This window comes from Scardinius erythrophthalmus, assembly GCF_964197995.2.
Source record: "Scardinius erythrophthalmus genome assembly, chromosome: 7".
Lineage (NCBI taxonomy): Eukaryota > Metazoa > Chordata > Actinopteri > Cypriniformes > Leuciscidae > Scardinius > Scardinius erythrophthalmus.
In genome coordinates, this window is record NC_138227.1 from 28,965,221 (window position 1) to 28,981,801 (window position 16,581).

Genomic DNA, 16,581 nt, shown 5'->3' on the forward strand with positions numbered 1-16,581 from the left:
CTTCATAGACAAAAAAGCTAGAAAAGTAATTTATTAGAAAATACTTTTTAAAAAATGTGTCAAAATTATAAATGCCAAATAAAACATCCTTATATGACAAATAAAAACTAAGATGTGTACAAACAAACATATTTTTCTCCAAAAAGTAGTTACATGGCCACAATCCCCAAAAAGAAAGGTGGACACATCTATCACTCTGAATTGTAATTCAGTAAATTCCACTTTCTTCTTTTTCTTTTTCAACTTCCGGTAGATTGTGGTCAATTTAATTCAAATAACAACTCTTAATTAAACGGTGCTAATTCTGAAATTTGCAACATTCATATGAGCATGTCTGCATTGGTCACAGTCATAGCATCATTTTAAGATTGCATTGGGAGTTTATTCTCGGTTTACACTACACATGCATTCTAATTCGAATTACAGGCAGGTCAGAATCACAGCGCTTAATCACGAGAATTATTCATGAGTAGCCTACGCCAGATTTGCATTAGAGGGTGGAACTGTCCCTTCTGTTTGCTTAAATTCTTCCACCTGCAGCTCAAACAGGATGTTATCCCGGGATCGGGTACCTGCTTTGGCATTTGATCACGTGAAATCCTGCACTTCAACGGTTATGGATGCGGATATGGAAACCAGCCGTCTGTGTTCATTTTAATTAAATTATTTCGTTTAATCCAAATCTTCTGATAGCTGCTGATTTTCTTGAAGACGAATGATGGGAGATTTGAGTTTTTATTGGTTGTGTTTACATGTCATTGTTTCTGTAAGTAGCCTACAGTACTACATTTCAAATGCAAATTAGAGGTAGACCAATACATCCATAATTAAAAGTGTTTTATTTGTTTATAACCAGGTGCCTTTAACTGGCTGTCTGAGCCGATCCAGCACAGGTGTTGTGGCTTTCCTCGACGCACCTGACGCGCCAGTCTCCAGTTGTCCTTTACGCGTTCAGTACACCTGTTATGAGTCGTCCGAAGTACACGTTCAGGTTCTGGTTTCGTTCGATTCTGGATCTACCTCAGTTGTTTTTCACAAATACTGGACCTGCGAGCCCGGTCGTGGCAGAACCCGAGTGGTGGTCGTGAGTTTTCCTGACTGGCTTGTGTACCGGCCCGATTGGATAACACCCAGTTCTGACTGGGTTCTCAGCTGTTTATTGCGAGGTTGGATCGGCCCTGATGAATCCACCGGACCGGGCAGGCTTTTTAGAGCCAGTGTCACGGTTCCCCTCGATGTTCACTCACCACTGAGTCGACCCTTCAAACAACACCTGCTTTGTGCCAACTGGGACACAGATCTGCTCTGGAGAGTCAGGGGAGATGGCATGCCACAGTGCGCGGAACAAAATGGTATTAAGCTATAGTACAGTATGGTACTACCCATTGGACATGCACCTGGAAATTGTAGTAATAGCATTGTTGTGGTACTATTTTAAGTACCTTGGGGTTTCATGTAAATTATATATTAATCATTCTGTATCACTGTGCACAGTTGACCCAAATAGTATTTGGACACTCAAGCAACAATGCATCAATGGCACAATACTATCCTTTTTTAGTGTTTTTATTTGCAAGCTTAATCATTAAAAGTTTTGTGTTAATATGTCTTATGTTTTCATACTTTTTTATTTTCCTTTAAGAGGTGACGTCTCTTCTTTCCACATTGTATGCCTCTACTGGTGAGCGTTATGGGATCACCAAAACCCTCCAGCCATTCAGAAATGAAGTTTTGGAAGGCCTGAGAATCAAATCGATCTATTACCCCTGGTGAGAGCTTGTGCATTTCTACTTATTTGCCAACCAGGCTTAAGTTTAGTAATTTAATCCACAGAATAACTGAGTTATTGTTGATTCTGACTCTTTAGGTGTGCCATATCTCTCTGGGTTTTGCTGACAAATCCTTGTCGTGACCGTTTATGTGGACTTCTGCACCACATTGACGTGAAAAATAATTATGCCACCCCTACCTTGTTCCTCACTGACACTGGTAAGGCTGTGACGGTCTCGGAGCACTCTCACTCATTTCTGGTTTTGATCAATTACAGAATTTACCTTTTACTCATTCAGGTAAGATTCACGTCCAGGTGCATGGAGATGTGGGGCGCTCATCAGCGTTCCTTTCGTCGTTTAAGGTTCCTCTTCATCAGTGGTGTCATATCAACCTGGAGATTCTGGGACGAATGGTGAGCTTGTGATTGTGTGTGTGTGTGTAATAAAATGTGTGATAAGCACATAGTACTGAATGATCTCAATTGGTGGCACAAAAGGGGACAGTTATATAATGGTCAATTACAATAACATTTGTACACCTCTCTACTGTGGTTTGGCTCACTGTTCTAGTGCAAAATGCTCCTATTCTTTCATATTTGAAACTCATCATGTTTCTTCTCCTGTAGGCAACAATTTCTATTGCATGTACCGATGGACAGCAAAAAACTGATATGAAAGCTGATGAGCACATGTAAGATTCTTCATTTAAAGCAGTAAAATTGAAGTTTCACAGTTATAAGCTATTGCTATAAGAAGGATCTTGTGTTTTGTGCAGATTTGGCATGAACATCATGTTGGATGACACGCATGGCTATTTTGTGATTGGTGGAGGTAAATTCATACATGGGATTGAAGGATATTACGGACCGACTACGTTCTATCGCATACAGGGGCTCCCAGCTGACCAGGTTTTATGTTTTTTATATTATACAAAGATTATTTTATCCAAAGTGACTTACATTGCATTCACAGTATACAATTTTAACAGTTGATGTGATCCCTGAAAATTGAACCCAGTATTTTTGCATTGCTTTAGCAACATTTTAGTATACTGTATTCTATTCCCCTGGCCTAAGCATGATATTTTACATCTTCACAGGCTGAGATTCACCTTCCTCATATAATATCAAAGGTTAATATCACTGGATGGTTCCAGTCTTGTCAAAATTTCAAATCAGAGCTTTTCCTCTCTGTGCCAAGTCACTCGTTCACTTTAAAGAGACTGTCAGGTGAGTACCACAGATGTCCACTAGTCTGCGCTAGAGATCAAAATATGTATTTTTGTCATTGTCTACAATTATGTATGTATGTTCACATCCAGACAGCTGTTTGGACACATACACAGAACTGCTGCTGAATCACAGTCCAGGAAACTCAACGGAGCAATGCATGTTCTTTGAATCTCAGGCAAATCCTTACAGACGCCAAGTTGCACAGTTGACCAAACTACTGTCACAGAAATATGGTAAGATTATATTTAAACAGTTTATTGATGGAAGATCAAGTGTTCATATTATGTACACTACCATTCAAAAGTTTGGGGTCGGTAAGAGGTTTTTTGTTTTGTTTTGTTTTTTGTTTTTGTTTTTCTTCTAGAAATTACTAATTTTATTCAGCAAGAATGCATTAAATTGATCAAAACTGAAGATTTATAATGCTACAAAATATTTCTGTTTCAAATAGATGTTTTGAACTTTCTATTCATCAAAGAATCCTGAAAAAAGTCTGTTTCCTCAAAAATATTCAGCAGCATGTTTTCAACATTGATAATTATAATAAGAAATGTTTCTTTCTTATTCACATATTAGAGTGATTTCTGAAGGATCATGTGACACTGAAGACTGGAGTAATGATGCTGGAAATTCAGCTTTTCACATTTTAAAATATATATTTTGATAGAAAACAGTTGTTTTAAAGCGAAATAATGCTTTACAATATTAATGTTTTTATTGTATTTTTGATCAAAGAAAATCATGAGCATAACTTTTTTTTTTTTTTTACATTAAAACATTTTACTGACCTCAAATATTTTAAAGGTAGCCCACTATATCATTAGTGTTGATAAATTTACAATTGAGGAACCCAAGCAATATCTAGAAATTAGAATATCATCCCTGGTGAAAAAAAGTCTAAGGTAGTTTGAAATAGATTTAGTTGGTTTTTCCTAGCCCAAATCTCCTCTAAAACCAGTCTACAGACCAGCTGGAACTGGGGGTCCAGCAAACCACCTTAAGACTGATCTAAGATGTTTTTTCGGCAGGCACACAGACTCCGATCCCCTTAGAAACTGCATAGCACTGATACATACACCGAACACCTTAGCAATCTTATAGCAATATTCTGGCACCCACCAGAGCATCGACTGCACTGATTGGAGTGTTTTGAAGATGGAGCCACCGATTTCAGATGAGCTTCGTGATACTGTGAAATCAGTTTCTGTGAGGACATGGGCATTCCCACCAGGCCTAACTCAACATATGACAACGATAAACTATCACTGCGAAAATCAAACTGCTTCACCAATTCAAAGAAGATGCCTATAGAAGTGGGGGCAGAGTCTTGTATAAATGGGCCAAAAACACTGACAAAGGACATAAGTAGCCAAGAGAATCTACTCTGAGAAGTTGAAAACAGGTTCCAGCAAACGATCCTGCATCAGTGTGGAAAGGCCTGAAAGACGTCACAAGACACCACCTAAATCTGCTGGGAATCAACAACTGGCTGAAGGCCTGAATAAGTTATATTGTCGTTTTGATAGGATGTGCCACACCCCACAACCACTCTGACCTTTTCTCCACACAACCATCAACACCTCCTGCTAACCCCCGTCTCTGCGCTCCTACTACTCAACCTGCACTTAGAATCTGTATAGAGAATGTATGTTGGCTCTTCCGGAAACAGAAGATTAGGAGAGCACCAGGCCCAGACAGTATCTCACCCACCTGTCTAAAAGTCTTTGCAGACCAGCTGTCATCCATCTTCACCCAGATTTCTGGAGTGATGCAAAGTTCCTTCATGCTTCAAATGCTCCACTGAAAGAAAGAAAGGGTCTCCATCCCAAAGAAACCCTAGATCACAGGAATGAATGACTACAGACCTGTTGCTTTAATGTCTGTGGTCATGAAGTCATTTGAGAGACTGGTGTTGGACCACCTGAAGGACAGCAGCTTGCTAGACCCCCTTCAGTTTGCTTATCGGGCAAACAGGTCCTCGGATGATACCATCAGCATGGGACTGCACTACATCTTACAAAATCTAGACAAACCAGGGACTTTGGACAGGAGAAGGTTTGGGATGATAGTGTTGAAGGCCAAGCTGAAGTCCACAAACCGGATCCTTGCATGATTAACTCGGCTCTCTGTGCCCACCTCCATCTGTCAGCTCATCACCAACTTCTTGACAGACAGGGAGCATCCCTAGAGGATGGGGAAAATTCACGTCCAACACCCACACACTGTGTGTTTTCTCTCCCAACTGTACTTCTCCCTCTACACAAATGACTGCACTGCCAAAGACCCCTCTGTTAACCTCCTAAAGTGCACAGATGACGCCACAGTCATCGGCCTCATCCGAGATTGTGATGAGTCTGTATAGAAGAGCGGATGAACAGCTGGCTGTCTGGTGTGGGTCACAACAACCTGGATCTGAACACGCTCAAAACTGGCCCAAATGGAACCCTAAGCCCTCACAATCTTCCTCCTAGTCCACACTTTCGTGACGTATTTCCACTTTGACTGTTGGGTAGAAGTCTGCTGCGGAGCTCGCGGGCTTGCGGGATCGAAAGTGCGCATCAAGGCCGCAAAGGGGGCACGCGTGAGCACCCCTCTGAAACCTAAAATGACAAATGGTACACCTTACGGTCTTGTGGACTTAACAGACATGCACAACCAGCGGCCATTGTAAGTCCACATACTGCAAGTGCACATGAAGTGTGCCATTTGGGACAGGGCCAGTGATGATAGGAGGACAACCCCAGCACTCCTCCCCTTTACATCATGAACACTCCTGGGCTCTACCATCTCTCAGGACTTAAAGTAGGACACTCATATAGACTCCATTGTGAAAAAGACCCAGCAGAGGTTGTAATTCTTTCACCAACTGAGGAAGTTCAACCTCCCACAGAAGCTGCTGACACATTTCTACTCGGCTGTCACTGAGTCTGTCCTCTGCACTTCAACTGTCTGGTTCAGCTCAGCTACCAAATCAGACCTCGGAAGACTACAACGGACAGTCTGGACTGCTGAGGGGATAAACCCTTCCCACTCTACAAGAAATGAAGCTTTAGCATAAGTTCTGCCGGGAAGACTCAATTACTACGTCACCTATTGCCTTCACTTCTATCCAATCATTATTCTTATGCTCACTGTATAAAAGCTCGGTACTTACACACGTTTGAGTTCGCAGATACTGAAGCGACGATTACCCCCATCCTCCCCACCACCACCAGGATGGTTCTGTCCATACCTTCGTCTTCAGGCAGGAATTGCAGATCCGATACCCTCGGATTATGCACTACGGACGCCAAATGACTCTGTATATTATCAGCTTGCTGAGCTGTCAATAAATGTACGATTTGTTGAAATAATTCTCCCGAGTCTTTCTGGTAGAACTGTACTCATCCAGAGTGAGGAAAAGGGCTCAAATCACTCTGGACCCTTCACACCCAGGCCACGTCCTCTTTTGAACTGTTGCCATCTGGTCGGCGCTACAGAGCACTATAACAGCCAGACACAAGAAAAGGTTCTTTACCCAGGCCATATTTTTTATTTATTTACTTATTTTGTTTTTATTTTGTGTCTTGTCATTCTCTCTGTGCACTGGAGCTTCTGTCACCAAGCCAAATTCCTTGCGTTTAAGCATACTTGCCAATAAATCTCAGTCTGATTCTATTCTTCGAAAACGTGCCTGTCTGTGCAAAAGCCGCTGCCACAATGATATGTACTTTTGTGCTTTTATTGTTTCCTCTATTGTAGGCAGGGTGAATGCTACAGCAGTGGGAAGGGTGCTGTATGCTCTAGTCCTCCGTAAAATCAGTGAAGCTCACAGTGTGGAGGTTATAACCAGGATGATGCCTTTCCTGCTGCAGTCTGGCTGCTTGGGAGACTATAGAGCACTGCATCTGTCCTCTGTGCTCTACAGCAGTGGAATCGGAGTCAAGAGACAGCCATACAAGGTGTGTATTTTGGGGTAATGTGGTGATCAGGTCCCTCCGGCATTAATCTTGCATGTGTAATTATAATATGACCTCAGGCATGGCTGTATAATACATCAAAAAGTGAATGAGAATTAGCCGATTAAGATGTAACCTGATCTGTGGCACTGCAGGCTTGGCTGTTGTCCCTGTTGGCAGCTCAGAAGGACTGGAGATTGGCACTTCTGCGTTTAGGGCACATGCACCATGTTGGTGACCTGGAGATGACCCCTGACCGTGACCTTTCCTATGCTTATTACATTAATATTGCGAGACAAACCAGCACTGATCAGAAGAAACCCACCCCACAGCAAGTAAGAGGCTTTTTTTTGTTGCTTTTGCTTTGTAAAGCCCAATTACAAACTTTTATCTATAACAAGTCCCAAATTTCTATGGAGCCTCTAGGGACTTGATGGTAAAAATAAATTCAAAAAAAGATGGGATTGAAATTCTTTTGCAAAACATTTGCATTCCCTGAGAGATTCTGTTGTAGGCAAAACTTCAGAGAACAGAAAGTTTCTCGGGGGAACGCAATTGTTTTGCTGAAATGAAATGTTTTTCCAGAGAATGTAATGTTTCTCGGTGGAACGGAAATTGTGTTGTGAGAAAACGCTAATGATCTCTAGGTGGAACGCAATACTTTTGCGAGAGAATGCAATGTTTCTTGCGGAATGGAAATTGTTTTGCGAGAGAATACAATGTCTTAGCCTGGTAATACCACGCTTGTCTGAAGTTTAAAATCATTGGTTACCCGTAAGCCAATCACATAACGTTTGGTTATGGCATGTGTTATGCGCAGGCTCAGCCGCATCTAACTTCCACTGTAAACACATGTATGATGCGAAAACAAAACCATCGAGCGAAATACCGTGAACATGGCTGTGAACGACTTTTGCAGATTATGTGAAGTAAATCTACGCATCCACGGTACAATCAGCATCTACGTCACGGCTCTCAGCCATGAGAGATGTTTTCAGGCCGGAGGAAAACGGAAAGCTGTGACGTGGTCTCAGACTGAGTACAGAAGCGAAATGAAATTGAGCGGAAGTACGAAGTCTGACGTAGCCAGGCTAGCAATGTCTCTTAAGGAACGTTTGCGTTCCACTGAGAGAACGCAATGTTTCTTGGTGGAACGCTGCTTTCTGTTTTGTGAAAGAACAAAATACTTTTTAAATAAATTTGCGAGAGAACACAACAGTTGTTGTCCCAAATGACGCACTACGCACTATACACTATGCACTTATACAATCTGTACTCCAACACTGAAGTTTGATAGCCCCTTCCCCTCCGCTACATAATTAAAACTGCGTCAGTTGAGTGCATGCATTTCCAATATTCCACACTTTTGTTTTTTAGGCTAATTATGTGTATCATCTGGGTGTTTATTGGCCTTTTTTCTTTTCTGAATTTTCAATGTGAACATACTCACACCATTCATACTACAAAACGGCATAGAATAGTGCATAAGTACGCAAATTGGGACACATCTAATGTTTTTCAGTGGAATGCAATACTTTTCCGAGAGAACCATAGTTTTCTTTTTTTCAAACACAATGTTCCTTAAATTTCTCCATTAATTTCATCCAGTATTATGGGTGAATAAATTAAGTTGTCTCCTGTATTAAAATTGAATTTAACAGATAAAAATAAGGCTGTGAGGCACAACAAAACAGTGAAAATGTCTTATCCAGTAGAAATTTGTATAAAGACTTTAGACTGAATGGATGTGCTTAATTTCATTGATGCATTTTTTGCCATTGCATTTTAAAATAACATCTTCTGTAATACTTTTTGTAAAGGGTTAGTTCACCCAAAGATAAAAAGTCTGTCATTAATTCATTCATAAAATTGAGGTTAATCCACTGGAGTCACATGGATTACTTTTATGATGTCTTTACTACCTTTCTCGTAGTTGTGCAAGGCAGTTTCAATGGCTTTCTAAATAACATTTCATCTTCTCTGTAGACTTTTGTTGAGTTGATCCGTTTAAATGATGAAGAGACCCTGAAGGCCCAAACCAATGAAAACGACGATCTATTTCACTGGCTAAAGCTGCAGGCACGAAGTGGAGTGGCTGAGGCTGAGGTACTACAATTCACATCCAACAACAAATCAAATGCACAGAATCTTAGCTGAAAGGGTTTGTTTGTTTTCTTCTTCAGCAAGCAATGGGTCGTATGTTATTCTGGGGTCAGCAAGGTGTGTCTCCAGACATTCAGACAGCAGTGAAGCACTATGAAAGAGGAGCCACCAAACTCAATGACCCTGTGTCCATGTACGATTACGCCATTGTGCTCCTTACGGTCAGTGACCTTTATATCTTTGTTATTTCTGATCTTATGTGCAATCCTGAATCACATATGTTCAGAATATGTTTCAGAATGTGATGGTTCATAAAGAATATCTGATTTGGCCAGCAGAGGGCAGTCTTGCAAAACATTTAAGGTGAATACTGCTGAAGAGAAAGCTAAACCAGGCGTACTAAATATCATATTTTCTTGTACTAACAGGGTCAAGGAGTTCCAAAAGATGTTCAGAAAGGCGTTAAATTCCTGAAGAAAGCAATAGAACAGGTATGTCTTGCCGGTGCCGTACATCTAAATTTGTTTAGACTGGGGCTTGGTGCATAAACTTAGTTACTATGTTAAAGGAGAACTCCGGTCAATTTTAACATTGAGCTCATTTTTTTGTACATTTGGAGTGCTGTCAATACAGAGAACAACAACAAAAATCGGTGTTGCCTACACCGAGTTATTCTATTTTTAAAATTTGCACCCTGTTGACTTCAATAGGGCAAGTACTAAACCTGCTTTTAGCCTCTTAACATCCTTGATGTGTCATTACAAGTGCACAGAAAATGTGAGTGATTCCTTCTGAGTGAACACGAGTGAATCTGACTGCAGTAGATGTGAAAGATATGTATAAAAATGATGTTATTTAAGCCAGCGCAAATACCTGTGTTTACATCCTGTTTTCGGTTGAAGTCCAAAGTAGTCGATTGCCGAGTTCACGCGCATAGGTTTAGTTACCTATGATCACGCGCGTGAACTCGGCAATCGATTACTTTGGACTTCAACCGAAAACAGGATGTAAACACAGGTATAGAATGTAGGCAACACTGATTTTTGTCGTTGTTCTCTGTATTGACAGCACTCCAAATGTACAAAAAAATGAGCTCAATGTTAAAATTGACCGGAGTTCTCCTTTAAGACTGCGTCTTAAGATCTACCCTAGTGAAAAAAAAAAAAAAAAACAGTACTAAAATTGTATTTTAAATACATTTATGTCAGTTAGTTAAGAGATAATCAGCCTTACTTTTCCAATTCAAATTAGACCAATTTACCTTTTAATTGTCATATCTTGAACTATTTTGGCTTTTAAAAAATAAACAGTTTGATTAGTTTATGCACACTGTTTATTTATGTTACTGAATGTAATAGATGCTCATGCATTTCTTTAGTTTTTTTATTGACATACTGACTGTATGTCACTCAATAGAGACACCCTTTAAGTGATGTGCCATCCCGCAGGGGTCTGTTCCCGCTCTCACAGCTCTGGGCTGGTACTTCGAGCAGTACGAGAAGGATTACGAGAAGGCGGTACATCTGTGGGAACAGGCTGATGCCAAAGGTCACCCCGATGCTGCCATGAATCTGGGAGTTTTCTACTCTCAGGGCCTTTATCCCGGAGAACCTGCCGACCAGGTAAATCCTCACACGCCGATGTGCTTTTAAACCTATTATATTAATCAAATGCAGACTTGTGATATTGTTTTTCTTTAACTACGATTTTGCCTTTTCATCAGTTTAAGGCATATAAGTACTACTTGAAGTCAGCCCAGAGAGGACTTTTAAGCGGTGGCATTGAATTGGCTGACATTTGGATTCATGGGATCCCCGGCCAAGTTGTTCAACGCCCAGCAGACGCCGTTCTGTATGTAACCCCAAAAATAATATTATTATATAACATTTTTGTTGTAGATATAGACCCAAGCTTTATCAATCCTTCTTGCAACTTATAATTGGCTGCGTGTGCACGTGTGAATGGGCATGATACCTCTGCTACCCATAATCCCCTAGTGGCATTCTTTCTTAGTATTACTAGTTGACATTTTGTCTTTGCGTTTGAATTGAACTCTATTTGCGTCATTGAATCATTATTTTCCTGTTGATCACTGCTTTGAACCAATCTGTATTGTATAAAGCGCTATAAGGATTTATTTACATAATAATAAATAAATCTCTCTCTCTTTGGACTTTAGTTGGGTTAAATGGGCATCTGAACAGAATGGATATCTGGGAACAGTCTTGAGGAACGGGCTGAATGCCTATTTCAAAGGAGACTGGTAAACCTTTTTGTTTGAGTGGATATTAATGTATAATTATCATAATATTAAATTACAATAAGAGAATCCTTTTAGATTTAATTTACATTAGAAAAGGAAGTTGCAAAGGCCACTTTCTATTGTTTACCCCCCTCTCTCTCTGGTATTGTTGCAGGATCATGTCTTTGATTTATTACCTCAGTGCGGCAGAGAGTGGATTTGAAGCCGCTCAGTTTAATGTGGCGTACCTTTGTGAACTCAACTCAGTGAGTCCATTCTAAACACTTGCTTTAGATTCAGATGAACATATTCACTCGATTGGCTTTGATAGATGTTTTATATCTTTTATAGGTCTCTTTGGATCCAGCACTGGTGACTCACTGCATGTTAAGATATTACAACATGTCGATACAGAATCAAGTTCCAGCTCCTTATGGTAATCTAAACAAATTTATGATTAATATGCTAATACGTTGTTTCATTTTATGTGTATACACATGAGAGAGAGTGTGTGTGTATATATATGTGTATATGAAGAGTTAAGATGCAAAAGCCTCTAAGTACCATCTGAAATTTTCTTCTAGAATGGTCATTTTTATCAAGCTCACATACACATGTATGTGTATGAAATCAAAGAATTAAAAAAGTGATTTAAGGAATAATAATAAAAAAACGTAATAAGGACGGTAACATGAGTTCTAGGTCTAATTGTAGCCTATAGCTGTAAAGTAATCCATTTAAACTTTGTGCAAATTATATTTTAAGAAAATATGCACAAATTCACTCTTATTTGTATGTCTTGTCAAAAACGAATGACATGGATCATGTAAATGATAGCATATTTTCAATGCAAAATTCCATTACATTTGAGCAGTTTGCACTGTATATTACTGTCCGTCGTTGAACATATCTATCGTAAAACATTTGTCAAATATTAAATGTGTAGTTACTTGCATCTTATACACTCTTTTCACTGTAAAAACTAAAGTGTCGCGTTGGAATTCTCACTCGGGTCAGTGAACAATAAGCCCCGCCTTCTTTAATCTGATTGGCCGTCTCAATAATTTTGACATTGACGAGCACTGTTGATGGTTGACCAGCCTTAAATGTAAATTTTTAAACCATTTTTGTCATCCTAACGAATAGAGTGGTTTGTAATGGAGTGCAGCAGAGGAGCATCAAGAATATCAAATATTGGGAGGGGCAATTTAGCCATTTTTAATTATTATTAATAAGAATACATACCTGCAGTATAATATAAAAAGACGAATCAGGGCGGCAGTCATGTGTCTTCACAGTGAACTGAAGTGCTCCTCTTGAAGGGCAGCTGAGGTTGGATGGCGTGTGCTCTTTCTCATGCTCCCTGTGGCTTAAGCTTCAGTGACTGCATGTGGTGATGAGTGTCTGTTTTCCTCTCAGCTTTGATCAGAATGGGAGATCTGTTCTACGGTGAACAGGCTTTGGGCAGAAAAGAGGTTTCTGATGCCGCAGAGATGTACAAGCAAGCAGCTCTCAAAAACGAACCACAGGTACCAGTGTCAGCAAGTGCTCTAACCTTGAATGATCAGGAAATGTAGTTTTCGAAAAAATCTGAAGTCATTATTTGGGGAAAAGATAAGCTCACTTACACACTATTTATTTATGTTTGTTTGTTGTTCTAACAGTTTGTTTCCAAACTGCTTTATTTATTTATTTGTATTCTAACACATAACAAGCTTTATCCTAACATAAGTATTTATTTTTTTAGTCTAACAAGCTTTATGTATAGAACAAAAATATTTTTTTTTTATTCTAACAAGCTTTATTTATATAACTATATATATTTCTCCTAACATAAATGTTTGTTTTATTCTACCAAGCTATATTTGTTTGTTCTAAAAAACTTTATTTACTCTATCAGAAATATTTATTTTATGTATTCTAACAGCTATATTTTTTTATTCAAAAAAGTATGTTTTAAATTAACAGACATATTTTGTTTATTCTAACAAGCTGTATTTGTTCTAACAGGCTAGATATTTTTTTTTTATTATTAGTTTGTTTTAAGCTATATATGTTTGATTTTAACAAGCTATACTTATTTAATTTATTATAACAGATATATATATATATATATATATATATATATATATATATATATATATATATATATATACAATTTTTTATTTTATTTTTTTTATTCTAGCAAGCTGAATTTATTTGTATTTATTATTTTAATAAGACATTATTTGTTTGTTTGTTCTAACAATCTTTATTTATTTCTTCTATCAAATAATTTAATTATTTTTAGGATTTAGTTATTTTCAGTTTACTAAAAAAAAAAAGTAAACTTTTTAAAAAGTACCCCCCCCCCCATTTCAATTCATTAATTTCATATTTTAATATTCAGATTTCTGTCTCCTCAGGGTTGGTATAATCTTGGCCAGCTCGTCCAAAACGGAGAGTCTCTGCCGTTCAGTGTTCTCTCTGAGCTTAATTTGCTCCACCTTCACTTAACAGACAGACAGAAGCTTCTCAGCACCCTGTACCAAAGGCAAGACAACATCTCAATCACCCTAAAAACATTCAGACTGCCATTATACACTTCAGACGACTCCATTATACTGTTCTCACAAGCTATAGAGCGGTGCAGGTACAGTATGACGTCAGAACCTGGAAGTCTAATTGGCCGCTGGTTCCTTCGAGATTTTTCAATGGTCTTTTATAATGGGGGTTTTCGATTTATGGGTAAAATAAATGAGTATCATCACGTTATATTTACCACAGGCTTTATTTTACTCATAAATCAAAAAACCCATTATAAAACCCCATAGGAAAATCTGGAAGAAACCAGCGGCGAATTAGTCTTCCTGGTTCTGACGTCATACCTGCTCATACCACTCTGTTACAAGTGTCTTATTCTCCATGTTTTTTCCGTAGATGTAGAGAGACCAACAGCACCGATGCATACCTGCCATGCACACTGGCACTGATCAGCGCACACCTACGATCTTTCCAAGTTCATCAAGATACTGCTATAAAGGTCTGTGTATTTTTTGTCGTTAAAGAGATAGTTCACCCAAAAATGAAAATTGTCTTACTTACTCACCCTCATGTTGTTGCAAACCTGTATGAGTTTCTTTGTCCTGTTGAACACAAAAGAAGATATTTTAAAGAATGCTGGTAACCCGACAGTTGATGGACCCCATTGACTTCCATAACAAATATTCTTCAAAATATCATCTTTTGTGTTCAACAGAAAAGAGAAACTCGTGCAGGTTTGCAACCAGAATGAGGGCGATTAAGTAATGACAGAATGTTCATTTTTGGGTGAACTTTTAAAGTCCAAATGCATACTGTATCATGGATAATTTAGTGTAATTATAACACGAGTCAGTCAGTCAACAACAAAAAAGAAAAGAAAGAAATTGCCTGGATGAGTTTTTTTGTTGTTTAATTTGTTTAATAGTTTATAATTGCATGATCGCCTCATTGGGACGATACCGTGTTAACATCATGATGATTCATCTCTTCATGTCTAATGATGAGGGACTCATATTTCCACAAGTAGATGTTTACTCTAGCCGTCTCTGTTCCTGTAGCTCATTGCCACAGTTTCAGCAGCAGCAATAGGAACCCTGTCTTTTGCATTCGGACTCTTTAAATGGAGGACAACACCACTCCACCAATCATCTGCTTCCAGCCAATCCCAGGAGGAGGAAGAGGAGGAATCCTGATGGAAACTACTAGATCACTTTTAATATTCTTCTATTATACTCTGTGGTTTTCCTCCACACAAAGCACTTGTTAACCTTTGCTTTTTAATAGGAATAATTGGTAACACTTTACTTTAAGCCTTTATATATAATGCATTAAAAGTATTTTTACACCTTTAGAAAGTACAATGCATTAAAACACATGAAAACCAATTTTAGATGTAATCTGTAAATAAAATGCATTTTAATTTTGGTTAAAAAAGATGCATTTAGAATACCTTTTATAATGTGTCATAAAGGCTTCAAGTAAAGTGTTACCACTTAGTTTTTTTAATCCTCGTTTTTGTCATTGAGAGATAACAAAATGAATGCTGTCAAATCAATTATATATTTACAAACTTATGTTAGATGTGATTAATCGATTTGACAGCACTAAAAAAAAGCAGGATAATTTGACATTTCTTTATAAAAGAAGCACATTTAACTGCGTAATGCTGTTTAAAATGCAGCAATCTCTATTCGGGTAGACTTACAACTTTTAGAGCAAACAACAGACTTATTTATAAACTAGTGGATATAATATGATTTTTTTTTGTTGGACAAGTGCTTTTTTGAAAAAAGTCAAATTTTCTGCCTCATTTTTGTCACTTATATCATAAGTAAAAAAAACAAAAACATGACAAGTAAAATAATTATTCTCAATAAAGTAATATTTTTAAGTTTAATTCCCATTGAACTCGTTGGCTTCTTGTTTCTGACACGTAATTTAATCTGAGTGTACCACTTTGGTGTCTCAAACTCTCAAGGCAAACTCCTTGTACCCCCTCTCGGAGGTACGGTGTCCCAGCAGGGGCCACTCTGCCTGAGAGCGAGGACTCCCCAGGCTTCTGATGCAAACAGCAGGTGCGTAGCAAGCTGCGATGTGATGTGCCCACGGCCACACACACACACCGAAGCTCACGGTTAATTAAAAACAACACCAAAAGCTAACTGATCCCCAGTGACGGGGAGTGTCAAGTGCTGAATCATCAGGGGACCGGAATCTCACTGCGTTCACCTGAAAATAATCTCATGCTTTCTGTGGGAGACCCTCATCCTGGAAGCATGGGTCTCCTCATAATGTATGCATTTCGTGGGCTAATTCACAGCATACATAATGTGAAGATATTTTATTAAATGAGCTTTTATAAAGTGCTCAGGGAATATGTTTGACTCTGCACACGATGCAATCAATGTAATAGCTAAAGAAACAAGTTTTAAAGCCCTCAATCATTGTGAAAAATTGCCTCTGCGCTCTTTGTCCCTTGCTGGCTTTTATATATAATTGCTGAACTTTAGATGATGTTTTTGACTTTGACTTTAAAAGGCACTAAAGGAGCAAGTCATATTTGGCACTTTCCACAAATGGGGTACAAAATGGTGCTTTCAACTCGAAATGTTAGCTTTTTTGGTAACACTTTACAATAAGTTAACTACTTTGGTTACCATGACCTAAGAATCCTTCTACAGCTTTTATTAATCTTAGTTAATGGTAATTTCACCATTTACTAATGCATTATTAAAATCAAAAGTTGTATTTGGTAACAAGTTAATGCATTG

At 38.5% G+C, this 16,581-nt stretch overlaps 2 protein-coding genes across 2 annotated transcripts in view; one reads left to right on the plus strand and one right to left on the minus strand.

The window, feature by feature from the left end:
- The window catches only part of chrna10a (cholinergic receptor, nicotinic, alpha 10a), a gene marked incomplete at both ends in the record, with an annotated part of 388,237 nt that overhangs the window by 82,645 nt on the left and 289,011 nt on the right, over window positions 1–16,581 (minus strand). The window lies entirely within an intron of this gene.
- LOC308693292 (protein sel-1 homolog 3) lies at window positions 587–15,712 on the plus strand. Its single transcript, XM_081370093.1, has 23 exons — window positions 587–766; window positions 857–1,352; window positions 1,643–1,769; window positions 1,868–1,989; window positions 2,070–2,185; window positions 2,399–2,463; window positions 2,548–2,680; window positions 2,872–3,001; window positions 3,094–3,237; window positions 6,746–6,945; window positions 7,098–7,277; window positions 8,929–9,048; window positions 9,126–9,266; window positions 9,474–9,536; window positions 10,494–10,667; window positions 10,769–10,896; window positions 11,225–11,308; window positions 11,463–11,553; window positions 11,639–11,723; window positions 12,707–12,816; window positions 13,693–13,820; window positions 14,207–14,309; window positions 14,869–15,712. The coding sequence occupies exons 1-23, from the start codon at window positions 716–718 to the stop codon at window positions 15,001–15,003; spliced, it is 3,126 nt and encodes a 1,041-aa protein (XP_081226219.1). The 5' UTR covers window positions 587–715; the 3' UTR covers window positions 15,004–15,712.

What these genes read in the sequence shown, in the direction of transcription:
- LOC308693292 (XM_081370093.1), top strand. Translation starts at nt 716, where the DNA reads ATGATGGGAGATTTGAGTTTTTATTGGTTGTGTTTACATGTCATTGTT. An exon ending in TGGAGATTCTGGGACGAATG is followed by an intron (nt 2,186 to 2,398) that starts GTGAGCTTGTGA and finishes CTTCTCCTGTAG; the next exon opens with GCAACAATTTCTATTGCATG. An exon ending in ACCTTTGTGAACTCAACTCA is followed by an intron (nt 11,554 to 11,638) that starts GTGAGTCCATTC and finishes TATCTTTTATAG; the next exon opens with GTCTCTTTGGATCCAGCACT.